The sequence below is a fragment of the Cyprinus carpio genome, chromosome B15, assembly GCF_018340385.1.
Source record: "Cyprinus carpio isolate SPL01 chromosome B15, ASM1834038v1, whole genome shotgun sequence".
Lineage (NCBI taxonomy): Eukaryota > Metazoa > Chordata > Actinopteri > Cypriniformes > Cyprinidae > Cyprinus > Cyprinus carpio.
In genome coordinates this window covers 23,997,330-24,016,126 of record NC_056611.1, presented here as the reverse complement: position 1 = coordinate 24,016,126, position 18,797 = coordinate 23,997,330, and the positions used below count along the sequence as shown (strand labels likewise).

The window sequence follows — 18,797 nt, the reverse complement described above, 5'->3', positions numbered from 1 at the left end:
AAGCTGTTGAACAAGGGCCGGGCACATGGAGGGCTCTATTCATTCTCTTGTATCAATTAAAAGTCCCCCCAGCTCGGCGTGCCCCCAAACTGCCCAGGCCCATATGCACCTGCATTTCCTGCATACCCAGATTCTATACCACTGGGAACAGATGTGTGCTTTAGGTACTGTTATCATGATCATTACCACCTTAAAGCCTTCCTTGGTGCAAAATAGGACAGTCAAATGATTATCAATGTACGTATTCACACATACGTTTATCCACACTTACGTTATCCAAATAAAAATATATCATATCTTACGTCGGTTGCCTGAATACTATGGGATTTTGGCCAGACGGCTGGCGAACATATATACGTTAGCTCTCCTCTCAGTTTGGTTAGCAATCAGCAAAAAGTGCATAAATCACACCTCATAGGAGAAAGCGCTGCGAGAGAGTTCAAAGGAGGCTGCACGCACCCCAGTCTCATCAGTCTGCTGCTAAAGAAAACCAGCACGAGAATATTTCACATGAGAAAGTCTGTTTTAATGATAGTAACGACTTTTGTGTTGTTGTTGTTGTATTTTTAGAGACAGGTTGAGAAATCATCCAGAAGAATATTCCCGTGTTTATTTTATTCAAGTTCAGTGTTACAGTTAAAAGTCATATTATTAGTTTGTAATTCGGAAGAAGATACCCTTGTTTATTTTGTTAATTTGGTGTAAAGTATCACGGTGGTGTGTGTAGTTTGGAGTTCGTGTCACATGCGTGATAACTCGTTTCTCCTGGATTCGTGAGTACAGTTTTTTTTTTTTTTTTTTTAATCGAAAAAGCTCCAACTAGCGCGCCAACTGTGTACTGCAAATCCCAGCTGGGTAATATTGAGGTCTGAGTAAAACCACAGTATTACAGTTACATTGGGTTTATGTATTTTTTCCCCTTTCTTTTTGATTATGATGTTTAATGTGATTAATAAGGCTGAGACTTTGTGAATTGAATCATTTGGTCACTCTAAAGAGAAAACACAGAGAAAAGAAAAAAAAACATATACCAAAAGAGTTCCTGAAAATAAATATATATATATATATATATATCATTATTATTATTGATTTATTATATTCATATATAATTTATAAGCTGATTGTGTACAGCCAGTCTTTCAGAAGCCTTTGAAACAGAAAGTGAACAAATGATCACAAGCATCAAGTTCAGCAAGACATAAGAGGAAGGAAGCTCTCAAATATTCACAGTTCAATTCTACTTCTGATGAACTGAGACATTTTTTTGAGGACACAACAGTAAGTGACATTATATTAAATTATATCAACACAGTGACTATTTAAATCCCTTAATAAATTACTGATATATTTCATTTGTTGTACTGTGACCTATAACCAGTGAGAAATTGAATCATGTTCAAAAATGAAAGCAATGGGATTCTAAAACAATACTCAGTGTTTATTAGTAATTACAGTAGCAACTGAAGTGCCGTAAATGATGGCAACATTTATTCCCAGGTGCTGAACTTTGATGCAGAGATGGTTTTCTGGAGCTGTTTATTCTTCCTCTGGCTCAAAGGTTAGTAAAAAGAAACAAGAGGAAATGGTTATCTTCGTATGACAGATTTAAATAATCAAAGCTTAGTCCTGTTTTAGTGAATTTTATACAATAAAATTCTTTAATTGTAAGTTAATTTTCTCAGACTTAGGCCATGCAGTGTTAAAAATAAACTAAAATTAGTCATTCCTCACACAAAGGAATTACAGTGTACTTCCAGTCATCTATGGGGAAGAAACTATTAGCTGAACTAAGTTGAGTGTCTTGGAAAAAATGTGGACACATACAATGATTGCTTTACAAAAACGGTTTCATTATTGAAACATTAGACATTAGTAACATTAGATAAAATATTTTCATTGGTAACTAAATTGTCATGAAAAAAAAAATTATTCATTCTTCTTTCAGCATCACCTGCTAATGCTGGGGAATGGAGCGCTAAAATGCCAGAATCAGTGGTGGGTTTGTCTGGATCATGCGTGCTGATACCCTGTACGTTCAGCTACCCTGAAAATGAAAAAACGTACACAGAATTTACAGGGATTTGGTACAAAGAATATTCAGCAGTGGTATACAATAAGGACACTTCAAAAATCGCTGGCTCATTCAAAGGTCGCACTAGTCTCATTGGTGATTTGCGCCAAAACGACTGTTCTTTGAAAATCAACTCTTTGAGCAGCAGTGATGCTGGGTCATTCATGTTCCGGACTGAGATGAAATATTTTAAGTACTCATATGGTGAGAAAGTATCTATAATTGGGAAAGGTAAGAGAAATTTATTCAATAAAAAGGTTTAAATGTTAACCTTCACTCTTAAAAATAAAGGTTCAAAAAGGGTTTTTTACAGTGATGCCATAGAAGTACCATTTTAGGTTCCCCAAAAAACCTTTCAGTTTCTTAACATAAAGAACATTTTAATAACCTAAAGAACCTTTTTCCACTGCAAATAACTTTTATGACTTTTTCTTTTCACATCAGCTTCACAGGCTATTTCATAGCAAACAAAGTTTATAAATTAGAAAAAAAAATTCAGTAGTACAAAATGCAAAAATTTAATGAAGCAATTATCAAACAAAGTTTTGTACATACAATTCTACAAAAGATTCGTTAAATTTACTTTTGAAAGAAATTTTAATTTTTTATTTTTTTTTTTCTGGGTACATCTTTTAAAACAAGTCCTTAAGAGTTTGTCCTGATAATAACCTTTGTCTTATGACATTAAATATTGGGCAGACCAAAAGCATGTTTATCCGTCAAATGAGTCCCACACTATTATTAACTATAAATGTTCTGTAAAAACAATGAACAGCAGCTTTAATCTTGTCACCATGATGCAAACATGAAATATCAGATATACAGTAGTAGTTACAGGTTTTTTATTTGCTTACGCTGCTTTTCCTTAGTTTTTTTCTATGTTTGACTGTTGCGCTCACGTCTCTTATAGCGTCTCTTGCATGAAATGCCATTTTAAAAATGCGGTGCTCAAGTTAAGTTGCAGTCACACTAGACTTTTGCTGCTACAGTTGTGATATGACGTCACGCTGTGCAGCGTCTTTTTAAAAACCTAATTTTAACACGTAACAAGTTATAATACATCTTAAAATGCGAAAACATACAATCTTCTCCACTTTCCTGTAGCACTGCAGTTTTAAATTTATATTCTTTTAATTCAGATAGGAGGTTATGCTGTGACGTATCGGTCTGCCATTGGCCACACGGTGTCACATGATGTGAATTCGCAGGCCAGAGTTCACCAAACTTTGAAACGCAGCGAAATGTGAAACTGCCCCTTTAAAAGAAGTTCACTCCCATCTTCTTGCATGTTTTTTCCTATTGCATTGCCCATATTGGAACTTTGTCAGCACAAAAGCACATTCTGTGTGAATGGTGCCAAGCGATATGAGTGTGTCATGTGAACGCTTAATCGTGTGCGCTGACATGTGGTTGGATCATTCCTTTCTGTTTACTGTTATCTAGGGGTGACCCCAAATAGTCGAAGATTTGATGCTTTGATAAGAGGAGCCTGATTCAACTCCCAATTTCACAGTCGAATATTTGCAGAGGTGTTATGATCATGTCATTTTGGCTATATGGGGGTGCTCAATGTCTGATTTCACATAGAACTACCAGTTATCTCCCAATAAGTTAATATACAGCCTATTATGATAATGCTGTAAATTTGAATCTAAAAAGAAAAAAACGTTTAATAAATATTAATGTGCGTGAATAAATCCAGCCACATATGACATATTTAAGTTTCACTTCCCATAAAATTTTGTCATTATTCACTTACCCCCATGTCATTCCAAACCAATAAAAGCTTTGTTCGTCTTCGGAACACAATTTAAGATATTTTGGATGAAAACCGGTAGGCTTGAGACTGTCCCATATTCTGCCAAGTAAATAACAGTGTCACGGTCCAGGAAAGTATGAAAAGCATCGTCAGAATACTCCATCTGCCATCAGTGATTCAACCGTGACGTTATGAAACAAAAATAACAACTTTATTCAACAGTTCCTCTCCTCTGTGTCTCTCCAAAGCAGCATAGCGCAATTTGGCAATTCTGCTTGGAATCACTGATGGCAGCTTAATTATCGGCCGATATTTATTGTGCACCCCTAGTAAAAATTATACAGTTTTATTTCACTCAAAACCTGTATGCACAGATCAGTATGAACTACAATCAGTCAGTTATAAAAAGAAATCCAAAAGATAATTTTAAAGAAAGCAAAATGGTAAACTGATTGAATCCAATCATTTTGTTATAACCTGAAAGTTGTTATAACCTGTGTGAGCAAAGTGAGTAGGTTTTAATCCTAAACTAGGGTTTTCCTGGAACAAAGAAAATGTTCTCTGGATTAAAATGACCAGAACACAATGAGGGTTAATATTATCCAGATGTTAACCCTCAATTTCATTTGTTGTGTAATATCTAAATATATATTCGAATGAATGTGCAAGCATTATGAATGATGGAAAAATATATATTGTGTCAACAATTTGTTTGTCTTCACCAGAAACACCGGAGAATCCTAACGTCTCTGTGGAAGAGGAAGTGACATCAGGGAAGCCGGTGACTGCTACCTGTGCCGTGTCTCATTCCTGTCCATCAGACCTGCCTAAAGTCACCTGGAGCCACCATGGCAAACAATCGAGTCCATCACAGCCACAGAATCATGGTCAATGGAAGCTTACATCTTACAACCTGACCTTCACTCCTTCTAGAGAAGACCACAACAAACGTCTCAGCTGCACTGCAGAGTTTAAAGGGAAGACAGTGACAGGCTACAAAACACTCAAAGTTAAATGTAAGTCTGCTATGTGAGTTAAAAATAAATAAATGATTAGATGCTAATTCAAATCTTTACTTGTTAGCTGTTAATGATTTTAGGAGTGTGATTTACAACCTTTTTGACTCCACTGTCCAACACAATAGCCTTTAATTTAACTAATTTAACTCAGTACAGCTGCTCTGCTCATGCACATCCCATCATCGTTACATCATAAACAGCATTTTATCAAAATTTTGTCTTATTCAGATCCTCCATATAATGTAAACGTGGTCACTAAATACTCAGTGAAAGAGAATGACTCTGTGGAACTGACCTGCTCCAGTAACAGCAATCCTCCTGCAAACAGCTACCAGTGGTTCAGCTCAAATGGGACGATGTTAGCAGAGAACCCCACTTACAGACTGGAGAAAGTGTCTCGACATACTGAGGCCATTTCCTGTACAGCCATTAACACAGAGGGAAAAAACAGTTCTGGTCCACAGAAAATAAACGTGCTGTGTAAGTACTGAATATTATTTGACTGGTCCTTTATTAAATTATTTTAACATGGAAAAAAAAAATACACACATCAGCTGATTAGTTAAGTCTAGTTAACCTAATTTGAGTCAGAATCTGTGGCTTAAAAAAACAACAAGCTTCACTTCTCCCAGGCAAAAACATTGTATTACCCCAAACTGGTGACAGACCCAACAGTTTAATTGTTTCCCCTAAAATAACATGAGCTTCATACCATACACAAATGGAATTTCTAAGGAAAGGATTATGTGTAGAATTATTATTATTATTATTATTATTTGTATTTTAACTGAAGAAGGATAAAGATACATCTGTAATGGAATTGTTATTCCATTTTTCTATATCTATCCATATAAGAGGGTCAGTTTCTATGAAGTAATACATAGCAGAACATAACTGAGCTGCCCAATAATATAGTTTTATATTTGGTACTTTAAGCCCTCCCCGTTCGTATGGTAAATAAAGTAGAGACAGACGTAACCGAGGATGCTTGTTATTCCATATAAACCTTATGAACACTTTCTTGAGTGTTACAAAGAATGTAGCGGGAAAACAAAACGACTGAAAGAGATACAAGAATTTAGGTAGAATTGACATCTTTATAATATTTATACGTCACAGAGATTGGAAATGCATTCCATCTCTTGAGCGAATCCATGACTTTTATTATATTTTTTTATTAATGGGTCATAATTAGTTGTAATTATCTGTTTTATATTTGGACTATCTTAATTCCTAAATATGTAAACCTTTCATGAGAATTAAAAAAAAAAAATTGCCTATTTTCCGTAGAGATTCTCAACATACTAAACGTTAACCTGATTCTAGTCAGCATTTGTGGCTAAATGCCGATTAACACAAAACTTACTGTTTGTTCATCCTTTTCTCTCATGCTGTTCTGATGATGACATTCATGTAAAGTGCACTGTAAGCATATCCTAGCCTAATCTAAGTATACTTTGGGCTTTACAGTTCAAATAATATGCATTATTAACACATTAAGTTTTAACATTACATTTATATTCAAACGTTATTCATTTATGCCATTTTTAAACTTCATACTTGTTTGTAATCAGTATTATTATTGTGTGAATTAAGTTTATCAACTGTATCAGAATGTGGCATGAACTTCAGACCAATGTAAAAATAACTTATCAAATTTTTTTTGTCAATCAGATCCTCCATATAATGTAAATGTGGTCACTAAATACTCATTGAAAGAGAATGACTCTGTGGAACTGACCTGCTCCAGTAACAGCAATCCTCCTGCAAACAGCTACCAGTGGATCAGCTCAGATGGGACGATGTTAGCAGAGAGCCCAACTTACAGACTGGAGAGAGTGTCTCGACATACCGAGGCCATTTCCTGTACAGCCATTAACACAGAGGGAAAAAACAGTTCTGGTCCACAGAAACTTAATATACTTTGTAAGTATGAATGAAAGGCCTCGGTTCAACTGTTTAAAATAGTATCATAAGTGAAAGAAGATCATTGGTAATGATTTATGATAACTAATACTTTATCTGTCTGTCTGTCTAGATCCTCCTGAGATTAAAAGTGAATCTTCTTTCCAGTCTAAGATTTTGACGGTTTGTGTCTGTATTGTGGACTCCAACCCTCCCAGTGAAGTCAAGTGGTTTGGTCCAGATTCCTCGAAAGCCTTCTCCAGCACCAGCAGTAAACAAAATGAGTTCACCTTACAGGGTTGGCTGGGTTTCCCTGAGACTGTCCAGTGCTTTGCCAATAACAGTCTGGGAAGCTCTAACATAACATTGGAAACTCCTCAAAATGGTGAGACTTCATATTTGGTCTTTTAAAAACACTGTCCTTGTTTTAATGCAAGCTTTATTGTTTGTTTGTTTGTTTTTTTTAACAGGCTTAATATACATTGTTGTTGCATCAGCATTTGCAGTTGTTTTAGTCTGTAGTGTTGTGTGTGTTGTGAGAAGACGCTGGTAAGGATCTCGTAAGCTACACATCACTTTCTCATTTAGTGTGTCTTGTTATTCCATCTGTCTTGTTTCTCCTTTGTTTCCTGACACGATTAAAACCCCTCTTTTATTTCAGTGGGAACAGAGCCGCACAACAACCTGTAATGATGAATGAACAGACTCAAATGAAGACAACCCAAAACAAGTCTGATTTAAAAAATATATATTACAAGTAATAATTTTGGAATCATTAATTTTTATAATGTTTTCGAAATAAGGTCTCTTTTAAAAATAACTGAATTTTTTAAAAAAAAGTGACGTGACATACAGCCAAGTATGGTGACCCATACTCAGAATTCGTGCTCTGCATTTAACCCATCCAAAGTGCACACACACAGCAGTGAACACACTCCCGGAGCAGTGGGCAGCCATTTATGCTGCGGTGCCCGGGGAGTAGTTGGGGGTTTGGTGCCTTGCTCAAGGGCACCTCAGTCGTGGTATTGCCAGCCCGAGACTCAAACCTACAGCTTTCAGCATCATTACCACAGTCTTTAGTGTCACGTGATTCTTCAGAAATCATTCTAATATGTTGATTTCCTTATTATTGTCAATGTTGAAACATTTTTTGCTTATATTTCTGTGAAAAATGTGATACACATCATTCAAAAGTTAGGGGTAACTTTTTTTTTTTAAATAATACTTTTATTCAGCAAGGGTGCTTTAAAGTGTTAAAGTCATTTTGTTACAAACGATTTATATTTCAAATAAATGCTATTCCTTGAAACTGTCTGTTCATCAAAGAATCTTGAAAAAAAGCACCATGTATTAAAAATAAATAAATAAATAATAATTAAAAAAAAATAAGCAGCACAACTGTTTTCAGAATTGATGATAGTAAGAAATGTTTCAGCAAATCAGCATATTAGAATGATTTCTGAAGGATCGTGTCACACTGAAGACTGGACTAATGGCTGCTGAAAAGTCCTTGCCATCACATGAATAAATTAATTACATTTTAAAAGATGTTAAAAATAGAAAATAGTTGTAATGATATTTTAGAATATTATTGTTTTTACTGTATTTTTGATCAAAATCCGCTTTGGTGAGCAGACAGATCTCATATCATAAAACACAACATTAAAAATCTTAATCTTAATGATTCCAAACTTTTGACTGTATAGTGTATAATATAATGTTTGTTAGATAACTATATAACAAAACCTTTACTGATGATTTGTACTGTATCTATCATTTTATGAAAAGCAGTAAAGAAGAAGAGGGCAGTGTAAGTGCAGAAAAACGCTTGTCTTTTATTTTGTATTTTGCGTGTATGTTTCCAGGTGGTTTGGTCACGTGGGATCGGTGTGTATATACCTGGTAGCGTTTCCTGTTTGGGGTAGGTGTAGTAGAGAGGGGGTGAGTAGCGGGGAGTGCTCACTTTCTGTTGACCGTTCAATATCGATTTGTTTCTACTTGGTCTGTTATTAAGCCAATAAATGTTGTGGGATTTGCAATGAACAAAACGCGTCAAGGATTATTCCTGCTGCTTAGCCTCTCAGCGGCTATAGGTTGCCGATACATTTAGTCAACAGAAAAGCTACACAACTCTTGGATTATTGGACGCAACTTGGAAACGACTGTTTCTGCATACAGCGTGTTGTGGCGGACGCGCACCGTGAAATGGATCGACGGACACGACGCACATACAAACGGCAAACGAGGTATGTCAGCGGTTAAAATGGATTGCGCTGTATTGCTGTTGTGGAAGACGCTGTTGTAGTTGTTACAGTTGGATTGGCATTGGCATTGGATTGAACGAGCTTTGTGTTGCTCTTGCATGTTTATGGGCTCTCGCGTGCCGCCTCGCTACGTTCATTTATTGTTTGGTTCTGTGAGCGCGCTGTTTGAAACGGAGCTCACATTGTCCGTAGTGTTGGAGAATGAATTCTGAGGATATGGAGCACGCTGTTGACGGCAGCAAACGAGAGCGTAAACCCACGGCAAAGGCCTTGGTGGCTGAAATTGAAGCCTTGCAAAGGGATCGCAAGAGTGTTAAAGTGAATAAAGTGAAGAATTTGATTGGGTCAATGAAAGGGCTGATGATATGTGATGACAATGCGTCTCAAGTGTGTTCAATGTTGAAAACGATACAATTGCTGATGGATGATGCATCTGTGTTACATTAAAAGAGTGTTGCCTCTACTACCTTTTGAGGAGCAAAATAAAACAAAATGAATGGTTTGACTCAATTTTGAAACATTATAATGGCTTTGTGTATGACGTTCAACAATGGACGACTGAAACTGGGAAATTGAATCCTTGCACTGATCTTTCTAATATCTGTGAGCCCTGTGGTTGGGGAAGCCATATATGCAACTTCGCAAGGAGTTTGTGGATCTGATATTTCACCCTCTGTTGACGTGGTGTCCACGAATCAGCCCTCTCATGTACAAGCAGGAATGGATTCTGGGAACTTTGAAAATGAAATTCAACCAACGGATAGTGCTTCAAATATAAGCCGTAAAAGATCTTCGGTAGCGACATCACATGGGTCTCGATCAAGCCGATCCTCCATTCGTCTTAAGGCTGAGGCAGAACTGGCTGCTTTATTGGCTTCCCAACAAATGCTGCAAAGGAAACATGATTTAGAGGAACAGGAGGAACTGTTGAGGAGAAGGAGGGAAAAACTGGAACTGGAAACTAAATTAGCAGAGTCAATGGCAAAAGTAAAGGTGTATCAAGACGTTCATTCTGCATCTCATTCATCTGTTGATAGGATTGTGGTTAAACCCCTTCATGCGATGGCAGAACCATTCGTTCCTTCAGCTAGTGTGCCAGTGGCATCAGAGCCTATGCCTGTAATGCATACATCACATGTCAATTACCCACAAAGGATTTCTCATTATTCTCTATCTCAGTCAGGACAACAACCATCAATAAGATCTAAAATGAAACCTTCACAATCTACATTGCCTAACATGTCATCATTGGATAGTCAGAATACTGAATATGCTCACGGGCCAAGGTTAAGTTTTCATAATGATGCGAGCCATGCAAGCATGCTTCAGCTTATGGGTAAGCAGAATGAAATAGCTACTTTATTAGTTAAACAGCATAACTTGTCTTCACTTCCACCCAGAGAAATACAGTCCTTTGATGGAGATCCATTGCGCTTTCATGAGTTTATGCGTACATTTGAGGAAGTGGTGGAAAAGAAGGCAGACAACCCAGGAGACTGTCTTCACTTCCTGGAACAATACACACGAGGACAGCCGAAAGAGCTTGTTAGAAGTTGCCAGCTCATGACCCCTTCACAAGGTTATTTAAAGGCTAAGGCATTGCTTAAGGGAAAACTTTGGCAACGAAGTAAAAATAGCTTCATCATATATGGAAAAGGCTCTTTCATGGAAAGCTATAAAATCAGAAGATGCGAAGTCTCTGCAAGAGTATGGTCTTTTTCTAAGGAGTTGTTGCAACGCTATGCAAAACATTCACTATATGAATGAGCTGAATCTTACCACTAACATGCAGATTATCCTCTCAAAGCTTCCTTATAAACTCAAAGACAGATGGAGAGTCGTTGCATACGAGTTAAAGGAGCGACGCCACAATCAAACCACCTTCTCTGATGTTGTGGACTTCATCGAGAGACAAGTAAAAATTCTATCTGACCCGGTGTTTGGTAATATTCAGGATGTGTCACCTGTTGGAGGTAGGAAGATGAACATCAAAGTAAGTCAGCCAAAAACTAGAAGCAGTTTTGCAACCACTATCACTGCTATGCCTGAAATAAAAGAACACCATAAGATGTCAACCAACAGAATCTGTCTCTTCTGTAGCGGTGAACACATGCTGGATGTCTGTAATAAACTTACCAGAAAAAAGTCACAGAGAAAAAATGAACTTTCTGATGATGAGAGGAATCTGCTTTGGCTGCTTGCATACAGGACACCTCAGCAGGGACTGCAAAAAGAGAAGTATCTGTAATGTATGTAGTCTTAAACATCCTAGTCTTCTTCACATTTATCCTCATGAGAAGGTAGACACTTTGAGCAAGAAGAAAGACGAATTCAAGTCAGCGGTTGCTAGTGCTATGGTCTCTCTCCAAACTAGTGGTCTTACTGGGGCTGGTAATGACAACTGTGCGTTACCTATCGTTCCAGTGTGTGTTAAATCAAAAAAAAGGGAAATGGCGTGGTGATGACGTATGCTTTTCTCGATTCTGGGAGTTCCGCTTCTTTTTGTACAGAAAGTTTGATGAACAAGCTCAACCTCCCTGGAAAGAGAGTTAATATTCTTCTCAGAACTATGAGTCAAGATAAATCAGTTGGTAGTTACGTCCTGAAAGACCTGGAGGTTTCTGGCTTGAGTCAAGAATATTACTGTGCATTGCCTGAAGTGTATACACAGAAGATCATGCCCGTGACCACAGTAAACATCGCCTCACAGAAAGATCTTGAGTGTTGGCCTTATTTGAGTCATATCTGTTTACCTATGATTAACGCTGGCATTGAGCTTTTGATTGGAGCTAATGTTCCAGAAGCATTGGAGCCTTGGGAGGTCATACGTAGTCAAAATAATGGCCCATATGCTGTAAGGACCATGTTTGGATGGACCGTTAATGGACCACTTAAAGGAGTAGGTATAAATGGAGACGATGCTGCCAACCAACTTCCTGTGACTGTGAATAGGATTGCAGTAATGAAATTGGAAGAGTTGTGGAAGCAGCAATTTAAGGCCGATTTTCCAGAGACTGCTCATGAAGAAATGTTAGGAACATCTAAAGAAGAGCAGCAGTTTATGAATTTTGTGTCCAATTCCGCAAGACTGATTAATGGTCACTATTACATCGGTCTACCATTCAGAAATGCTGAAGTAGCCATGCCTATGAACAGGAGAATTGCAGAACAACGTGCTTTAACTCTTCAAAAAAGGTTTTAAAGTGAATTCTTCCTTTCATGCAGATTACACTGTCTTTATGGAGGATGTGATCCGTAAGGGTTATGCAGAAAGGGTACCTGCGATTGAACTGGAGAGACGTGATGGACGTCTGTGGTATTTACCCCATCACGGTGTATATCACCTCAAAAAACACAAGATTAGGGTTGTGTTCGATTGTGGAGCCTCTTATCAGGGTACATCACTGAATAGCAAGCTTCTACAAGGTCCAGACTTAACCAGTTCATTGGTGAGTGTACTTGTACGATTTAGACTGGAATCTATTGCCCTGATGGCCGACATTGAAGCCATGTTCCATCAAATCAGAGTTCACCCAGAAGATTGTGATCTCTTGAGGTTTCTGTGGTGGCCAGAAGGTAATGTAAACAGCAGTCTGGAGGAATACAGAATGGTGGTTCATTTATTCGGGGCTACATCATCACCTAGTTGTTCGAGTTTTGCATTGAGGAAATGTGCAATGGATCAAAAGGATCTATTTGACCCCAAAACAATGGATGTTGTCTTCAATAATTTCTATGTGGATGACTGCCTTGTTTCCGTACCTTCCGAATCAGATGCTGTGCAGTTGTACAAGGATCTTACTAGTATGTGTGCTAAAGGTGGATTTCATTTAACAAAATGGACGAGCAACAGCCGTGCTGTATTGGGTGTTGTACCAGAGAAGGACCGAGAGAAAAAGGTAAAGGATTTGGACTTCGATCGTGACACTTTGCCAGTGGAAAGAGCATTAGGAGTGCAATGGTGTGCTGAATCGGATGCCTTTCAATTCAAAGTGGTAGTAAAGGATAGACCTCTTACCAGGAGAGGAATTCTCTCAGTGGTTAGTTCCATCTATGATCCTCTGGGGTTCTTGTCACCTGTGATTTTGTCTGCCAAGAGGATACTGCAGGACCTGTGTAGAGAGGGAATTGGATGGGACAATGATATTCCATCAGTGTATGTTCAGCGTTGGATGCACTGGCTGGATGATCTGCATCACTTGGAGAGTTTTGAGGTTAGAAGATGTTTGAAGCCTGATGGGTTTGGAGATGTAGCATCTGCTCAAATGCATCATTTTTCAGATGCAAGTGAACAAGGATATGGTGTGGTATCCTATTTGCTGCTCCATAATGACCAACAACAGGCATATTCTACCCTTCTGGTGAGCAAGGCAAGAGTTACACCATTAAGGTCCATTACAATCCCTCGCCTGGAACTTACAGCTGCCACTCTTGCAAGCCGTATTGACAAGATCTGGATGAAAGAACTCAAGATGCCTTTTCAGAATTCCCGTGTTTTGGACTGATAGTACTTCAGTACTTAAATACCTTCGAAATAGCACCTCAAGATTTAAGTGCTTTGTGTCTAATAGAGTGTCCGAAATCTTGAAGGTTTCTGATGTAGAACAGTGGAGGTACGTGAATTCGTCAAGCAATCCAGCAGATCTGGCGTCTAGAGGAGTGAAGGTGGATTCATTTTTAAAGAATGAGTCGTGGATTTCTGGTCCCGCCTTTCTGGTTCGATCACAAGAGGAGTGGCCTATGGACCCCACCTATAGGGATGTGATTTTGCCTCATGATCCTGAGATTAAAAGGAGTGCTTTGGTAAACATGATAGAAGTCAATAAAAATTCTGACCCTATATCATATCTCTTTGATTACTTCTCCTCTTGGATTCGACTAAAGAAAGCCGTAGCATGGTTCCTTCGTTTGAGACAAATCTTGATGGACCGTAGCAAGGAAAGGAAACGATTGCAGAATTCTCTCGTCTGCTCTGATACGGATTCATATCAACAAGAGATGATTATTAATCAGGAAATGCAGAAGTTTGAACCTACAGTGCGTAAGGACTTCCTTTCGTTGGAAGAATTGGAAAAGGCCGAAATGGAAATCATCCGACTTTCTCAAATAAAGAGATTTCCGGAGGAACTAAAGAGTCTACGTAAGTGTGGAGTAGTCAAACGAAGTAGTCCTCTTTATAGCCTAAACCCAATACTTAAGTGTGATATCATCAGGGTTGGTGGACGCCTTGATAACGCATTGATTTCTGAACACTCTAAACACCCAATTATACTGGCAAAAGATCTACACATTTCTAACCTAATCCTGCGACAAATTCATGAAGAAGTGGGACATAGTGGACGGAACTTCATGTTGGCGGCTCTTCGACAGCGATATTGGATCCCTGGAGCTAGCGTAGCCATAAGAACATTTCTGTCAAAATGTGTAGTGTGTAAAAGGTTCAACGCAATTGCAGGTCATCAACAAATGGCTGATTTGCCTCAGGATCGTGTCTCCCCAGACAAACCACCCTTTACTTATGTTGGACTAGATTGTTTGGGCCCATTTGAAGTAAAGCGAGGGAGAACCACTCTAAAGCGTTATGGAGTCCTTTTCACCTGCTTGAACATTAGAGCTGTTCACATTGAGATGGTTGCATCATTGGATACTGACTCATTCATTCACGCACTCAGACGCTTTATTGCTCGACGAGGACAAGTGGCTGAAATACGTTCAGATAATGGAACTAACTTCGTTGGAGCCGATCGTGAATTAAAAGAGGCGATACAAAATTGGAACCACAGTCAGATATACGATGTTCTTTTACAAAAGAAGATTAAATGGACTTTCAATCCTCCTACCGGTTCACACCATGGGGGGATCTGGGAAAGGCTCATCAGGTCAATAAAGAAAATACTAAACTCCATTCTTCGAGGGCAAAGTTTAAATGAAGAAGGTCTTCATACTTTCCTGTGTGAAGTAGAGTCTATACTTAACAACCGACCCATAACTAGATCATCTTTGGATCCTGATGACATGGAAGCTTTAACACCTAATCATCTTCTCCTTCTAAAAACAAAGTCTACATTACCACCCGGATTGTTTGAGAAGGAAGATTTGTATGCCCGTCGAAGATGGCGTCAAATTCAGTATTTAGCCAACCAATTTTGGAAAAGATGGATTGGTGAATATCTACCTTTATTACAGGAACGGCAGAAGTGGATGGTGAGGACAAGGAACTATCAGTTGGGAGATGTTGTACTGATAATGGATGAAAAATGCACCAAGGAGTTCCTGGATCATGGGCAAAATTATTCACACGATAAACGACAAAAAAGGATTCACACGGCAAGTTAAGATTAAGACTATGAGTACCTGCCTGACCAGGCCAATCACAAAAATTTGTCGCCTTCTTGAAGCTGAGGAATTTAAAGATTAGCTATGACTGACATTTGAGAGCTCTCAACTGACTCTTTCGACTTGACTTTTGACTTGGACTTGATTGAATTACTTGATCTTACTGACTTAGACTGGACTTTTACTTTTACTTTACTTTTTGCTTCATGCGGCTACAATGATGAACATTTTGAGTGATCTGGACATTTTCACACATACATTTTCTCACATTTCCTTTTTGTAAAAACAAAAAGAAAAAAGAAAATCATGTATAACAATTAATTATGTAATGTATGTTAATATTGTTCATATTTCGATTGTGTCTGTGATTATTACAGGTTTATTGTATAATAATCAGGGGCTGGAATGTAAGTGCAGAAAAAACGCTTGTCTTTTATTTTGTATTTTGCGTGTATGTTTCCAGGTGGTTTGGTCACGTGGGATCGGTGTGTATATACCTGGTAGCGTTTCCTGTTTGGGGTAGGTGTAGTAGAGAGGGGGGGGTGAGTAGCGGGGAGTGCTCACTTTCTGTTGACCGTTCAATATCGATTTGTTTCTACTTGGTCTGTTATTAAGCCAATAAATGTTGTGGGATTTGCAATGAACAAAACGCGTCAAGGATTATTCCTGCTGCTTAGCCTCTCAGCGGCTATAGGTTGCCGATACAGGCAGTGATGGAGACATTTACACAAACTGCCCAGACAGTCATGCTTATGACAACTCGAGGGTGAGTGTGACTTTATCACTGTTCAAGGAGGTGTTGATTTTGGGTGTGAGTGTTCTTTGTGTTATTTACCATACAAATGTACTTAATGGAAACTTTGCACACCATATAGCTATTAATATAGCACATTAAAGAGAAAAGCTAAACTATGACTATAAAACAACACTGCATGTGACTTAACATTTATAATTAAAAGTGATAGTATTTACTGAACTGAATGTACTTTCCTTGAGATGTCTGTAACTTATTTTGCTTTTTTTATTAGTGTGGTGAGAGACCATTGTCATCTGACAGAGCCTTGGAAGATGAAGCCGTCTATGCTAACATGTGAAGAAAAGGACATGTGCCATCCTACTAGAAATGATAAATACAGAGAAAGAACAGAGGCAAACAAATGTTTGTTGACTACTGTAGATATTATTATTCACTGAAGATGTTCAGAGGTAAAAATGTCTTCCAACTGAAAACAAAAGTACTGTGTATGAATATCATATATTTGAACTCTTTTTACATTTAATGTATGAAGACAAATTATCTTTATATATTATGTAAAAAGCAATTGAGTTTAAATTTCATTCAAAGTCATCAAATATAAACTCTGATAAACAGTTAAGTTCTGGTGTCCCTCAGGGCTCTGTTCTTGGCCCGGTATTGTTTAATCTCTACATGCTACCTTTGGGTTCTATTTTATCTAGATATGGTGTATCTTTTTATCTGTACGCTCACGACACACAAATTTATGACGATAAGCTTGCCTTTAAGCCTACATTAGACTGCTTAGACAAACTAATACTTTGGCTTGCTAGTAATTTCTTAAGTCTTAATGAGAGCAAGACTGAAATGATCTTGTTTGGTAATGATCACAGCATTCATGATGTTGATCTTGATACTCTGTTACCTTACAGTACCACCTGTGTTCAGAATCTGGGGGTTTTGCTTAAAAACAGTCTTAAATTTGATAAGCAGATATGTGCTGTGGTTAGGTCTTGTTTCTATCATCTTCGTCTTTTAGTAAAGGTTCAGCCCTTTTTGTCTGGTAAGAATCTTGAAACTGTCATGCATGCATTTGTAATGTCTCGAATAGACTATTGTAACTCTTTGTACATTGGTGCCTCTCAGACTTGTGTCACATGCTTACAGTTCAAAATGCCGTGGCCTGGCTCCTCAAAGGGAAGTGGTGGACTTACTAACTGTGCTCTCTCTCTCTCTCTCTCTCTCTCTCTCACACACACACACACACACACACACACACACACACACACACACACACTCTTTCTCACAATCTCTCTCTCCCTCTCTCTCTCTCTCTCTCTCGTTGTTCTAAAGACATATTACCTTTGCCACCAATCAGATTGTGTTTTATTACACCTACCCCAACCTAGCCTTACAATAATGCAAATACAGTAATTGTTGTGCTTAATGACAAAAAATATGTGATATTGATGTGTGTATGACCAGTAGACAATCTGGCTGTAGCTGTAGCTGTATGCAGTTTGTGTCAAAGCAAATCATTTTGAGAAATTAAGACAATAAAAATCATGACATGAAACACAGGCCCTATAAACCTTAAAAGTATGTGTATACTATCGCGGTAATTGTTATCGTGGGCACATCTAAATACCGAGAATAATTATATATTACAAATTATTCAGAATTTGGAATGCATTTTAAGAATACTTTTCCCATCAACTGGTCAACATGCGCAACACCGCTGTATGCTGTTTTAAAGACCGTGTGAGCTCTGATGTAAACAAGCACGCATGAGAAGCACATGGGGGAACACGTGAGAGACGCGCTGAATGAAAGCACATTCACTTTCTGACAGCAGATGGCGCTAAACTGCAGAAAATGCAGCCCTTACCCTGGAAACCCCATAAATTAAAGCAGCTGCTACTTTCTAAATATTTAAATAATATAAAATAATATTTATATATTTCCATAAAATTTTTCCATTTTAATCTGGACTACAACATGCCCTAGATATTGTTTAAAAGTGTTTTGATTCTTTATTGTTCATTAACACTTTACATTAGGGCTTCATTAGTTAACAAACTGCCAATGAAAAATTCTTCTGAACATTCATTAATCTTAGGTATTCCAATATTTAATAACACATTGTTAAAATCGAAAGTTGCAACTTTGTTATTTAATAAGCTAACATGAGCTAAGACTTGAATTTTTTAACAAAGATTAGTAACTTCTGTAGCAAATATAGCTATTGCTTATTGTGAATTTTAATGCATTAACTAAGGTTAACTAATGAGGTCTTATTGTAAAGTGATACCTATGGGTCTTTAAAGTTCTTTTGCACTTTAATCGGTGTAAAACTTTTAACTTTAAATATATTTTTGTATTGCTTTATTGTATTTAAATGTTCAGTTATTTTTGTTATAAGTAAAAATTTATTTAACCTGTTTTTCTGTATTATGACCACTTTTTTGAAACTTAATTTCAATACCGTGATAATACCGCATACCTTGACAAAAAATTATCAATTAATCGCAACAGGAAAATTTGATACCGGCATATCCCTAGGTCTGACCATCGGCTTGCCATGTACAGACAGTGGTCTGACCATGTCAAGCCGCTAAATTTGTGCCTGCCAAAAACGCTGGCAGACCGCCAGGTCATTCTTTACTAGGTCCGAAGAATATTTATGTTGTGAGAACAAATATAGACT

At 37.8% G+C, this 18,797-nt stretch overlaps 1 protein-coding gene across 3 annotated transcripts; it reads left to right on the top strand.

Moving 5' to 3' along the window:
• Nucleotides 1-459: 459 nt before the first annotated feature.
• LOC109098774 (myelin-associated glycoprotein-like) lies at nt 460-17,670 on the top strand. Of its 3 annotated transcripts, XM_042739930.1 has the most exons (13): nt 460-773; nt 1,132-1,278; nt 1,498-1,558; nt 1,946-2,302; nt 4,556-4,846; nt 5,078-5,329; nt 6,524-6,775; nt 6,888-7,139; nt 7,225-7,303; nt 7,416-7,484; nt 8,546-8,559; nt 16,062-16,120; nt 16,383-17,670. In XM_042739930.1, the coding sequence occupies exons 3-13, from the start codon at nt 1,519-1,521 to the stop codon at nt 16,446-16,448; spliced, it is 1,731 nt and encodes a 576-aa protein (XP_042595864.1). In that variant the 5' UTR covers nt 460-773; nt 1,132-1,278; nt 1,498-1,518; the 3' UTR covers nt 16,449-17,670. The 3 variants fall into 3 exon arrangements, with proteins under 3 accessions (XP_042595864.1, XP_042595861.1, XP_042595862.1); XM_042739927.1 differs by having other exon boundaries at nt 16,062-16,502; XM_042739928.1 differs by lacking the exon at nt 1,132-1,278 and having other exon boundaries at nt 16,062-16,502.
• Nucleotides 17,671-18,797: the final 1,127 nt, after the last annotated feature.

Bases quoted from the DNA above. Each gene is read 5' to 3' on its own strand.
- LOC109098774 (XM_042739928.1), top strand. From the start codon at position 1,519: ATGGTTTTCTGGAGCTGTTTATTCTTCCTCTGGCTCAAAG. The intron at 4,847-5,077 runs GTAAGTCTGCTA...TGTCTTATTCAG, and splicing joins CAAAACACTCAAAGTTAAAT to ATCCTCCATATAATGTAAAC. The intron at 6,776-6,887 runs GTAAGTATGAAT...CTGTCTGTCTAG, and splicing joins ACAGAAACTTAATATACTTT to ATCCTCCTGAGATTAAAAGT.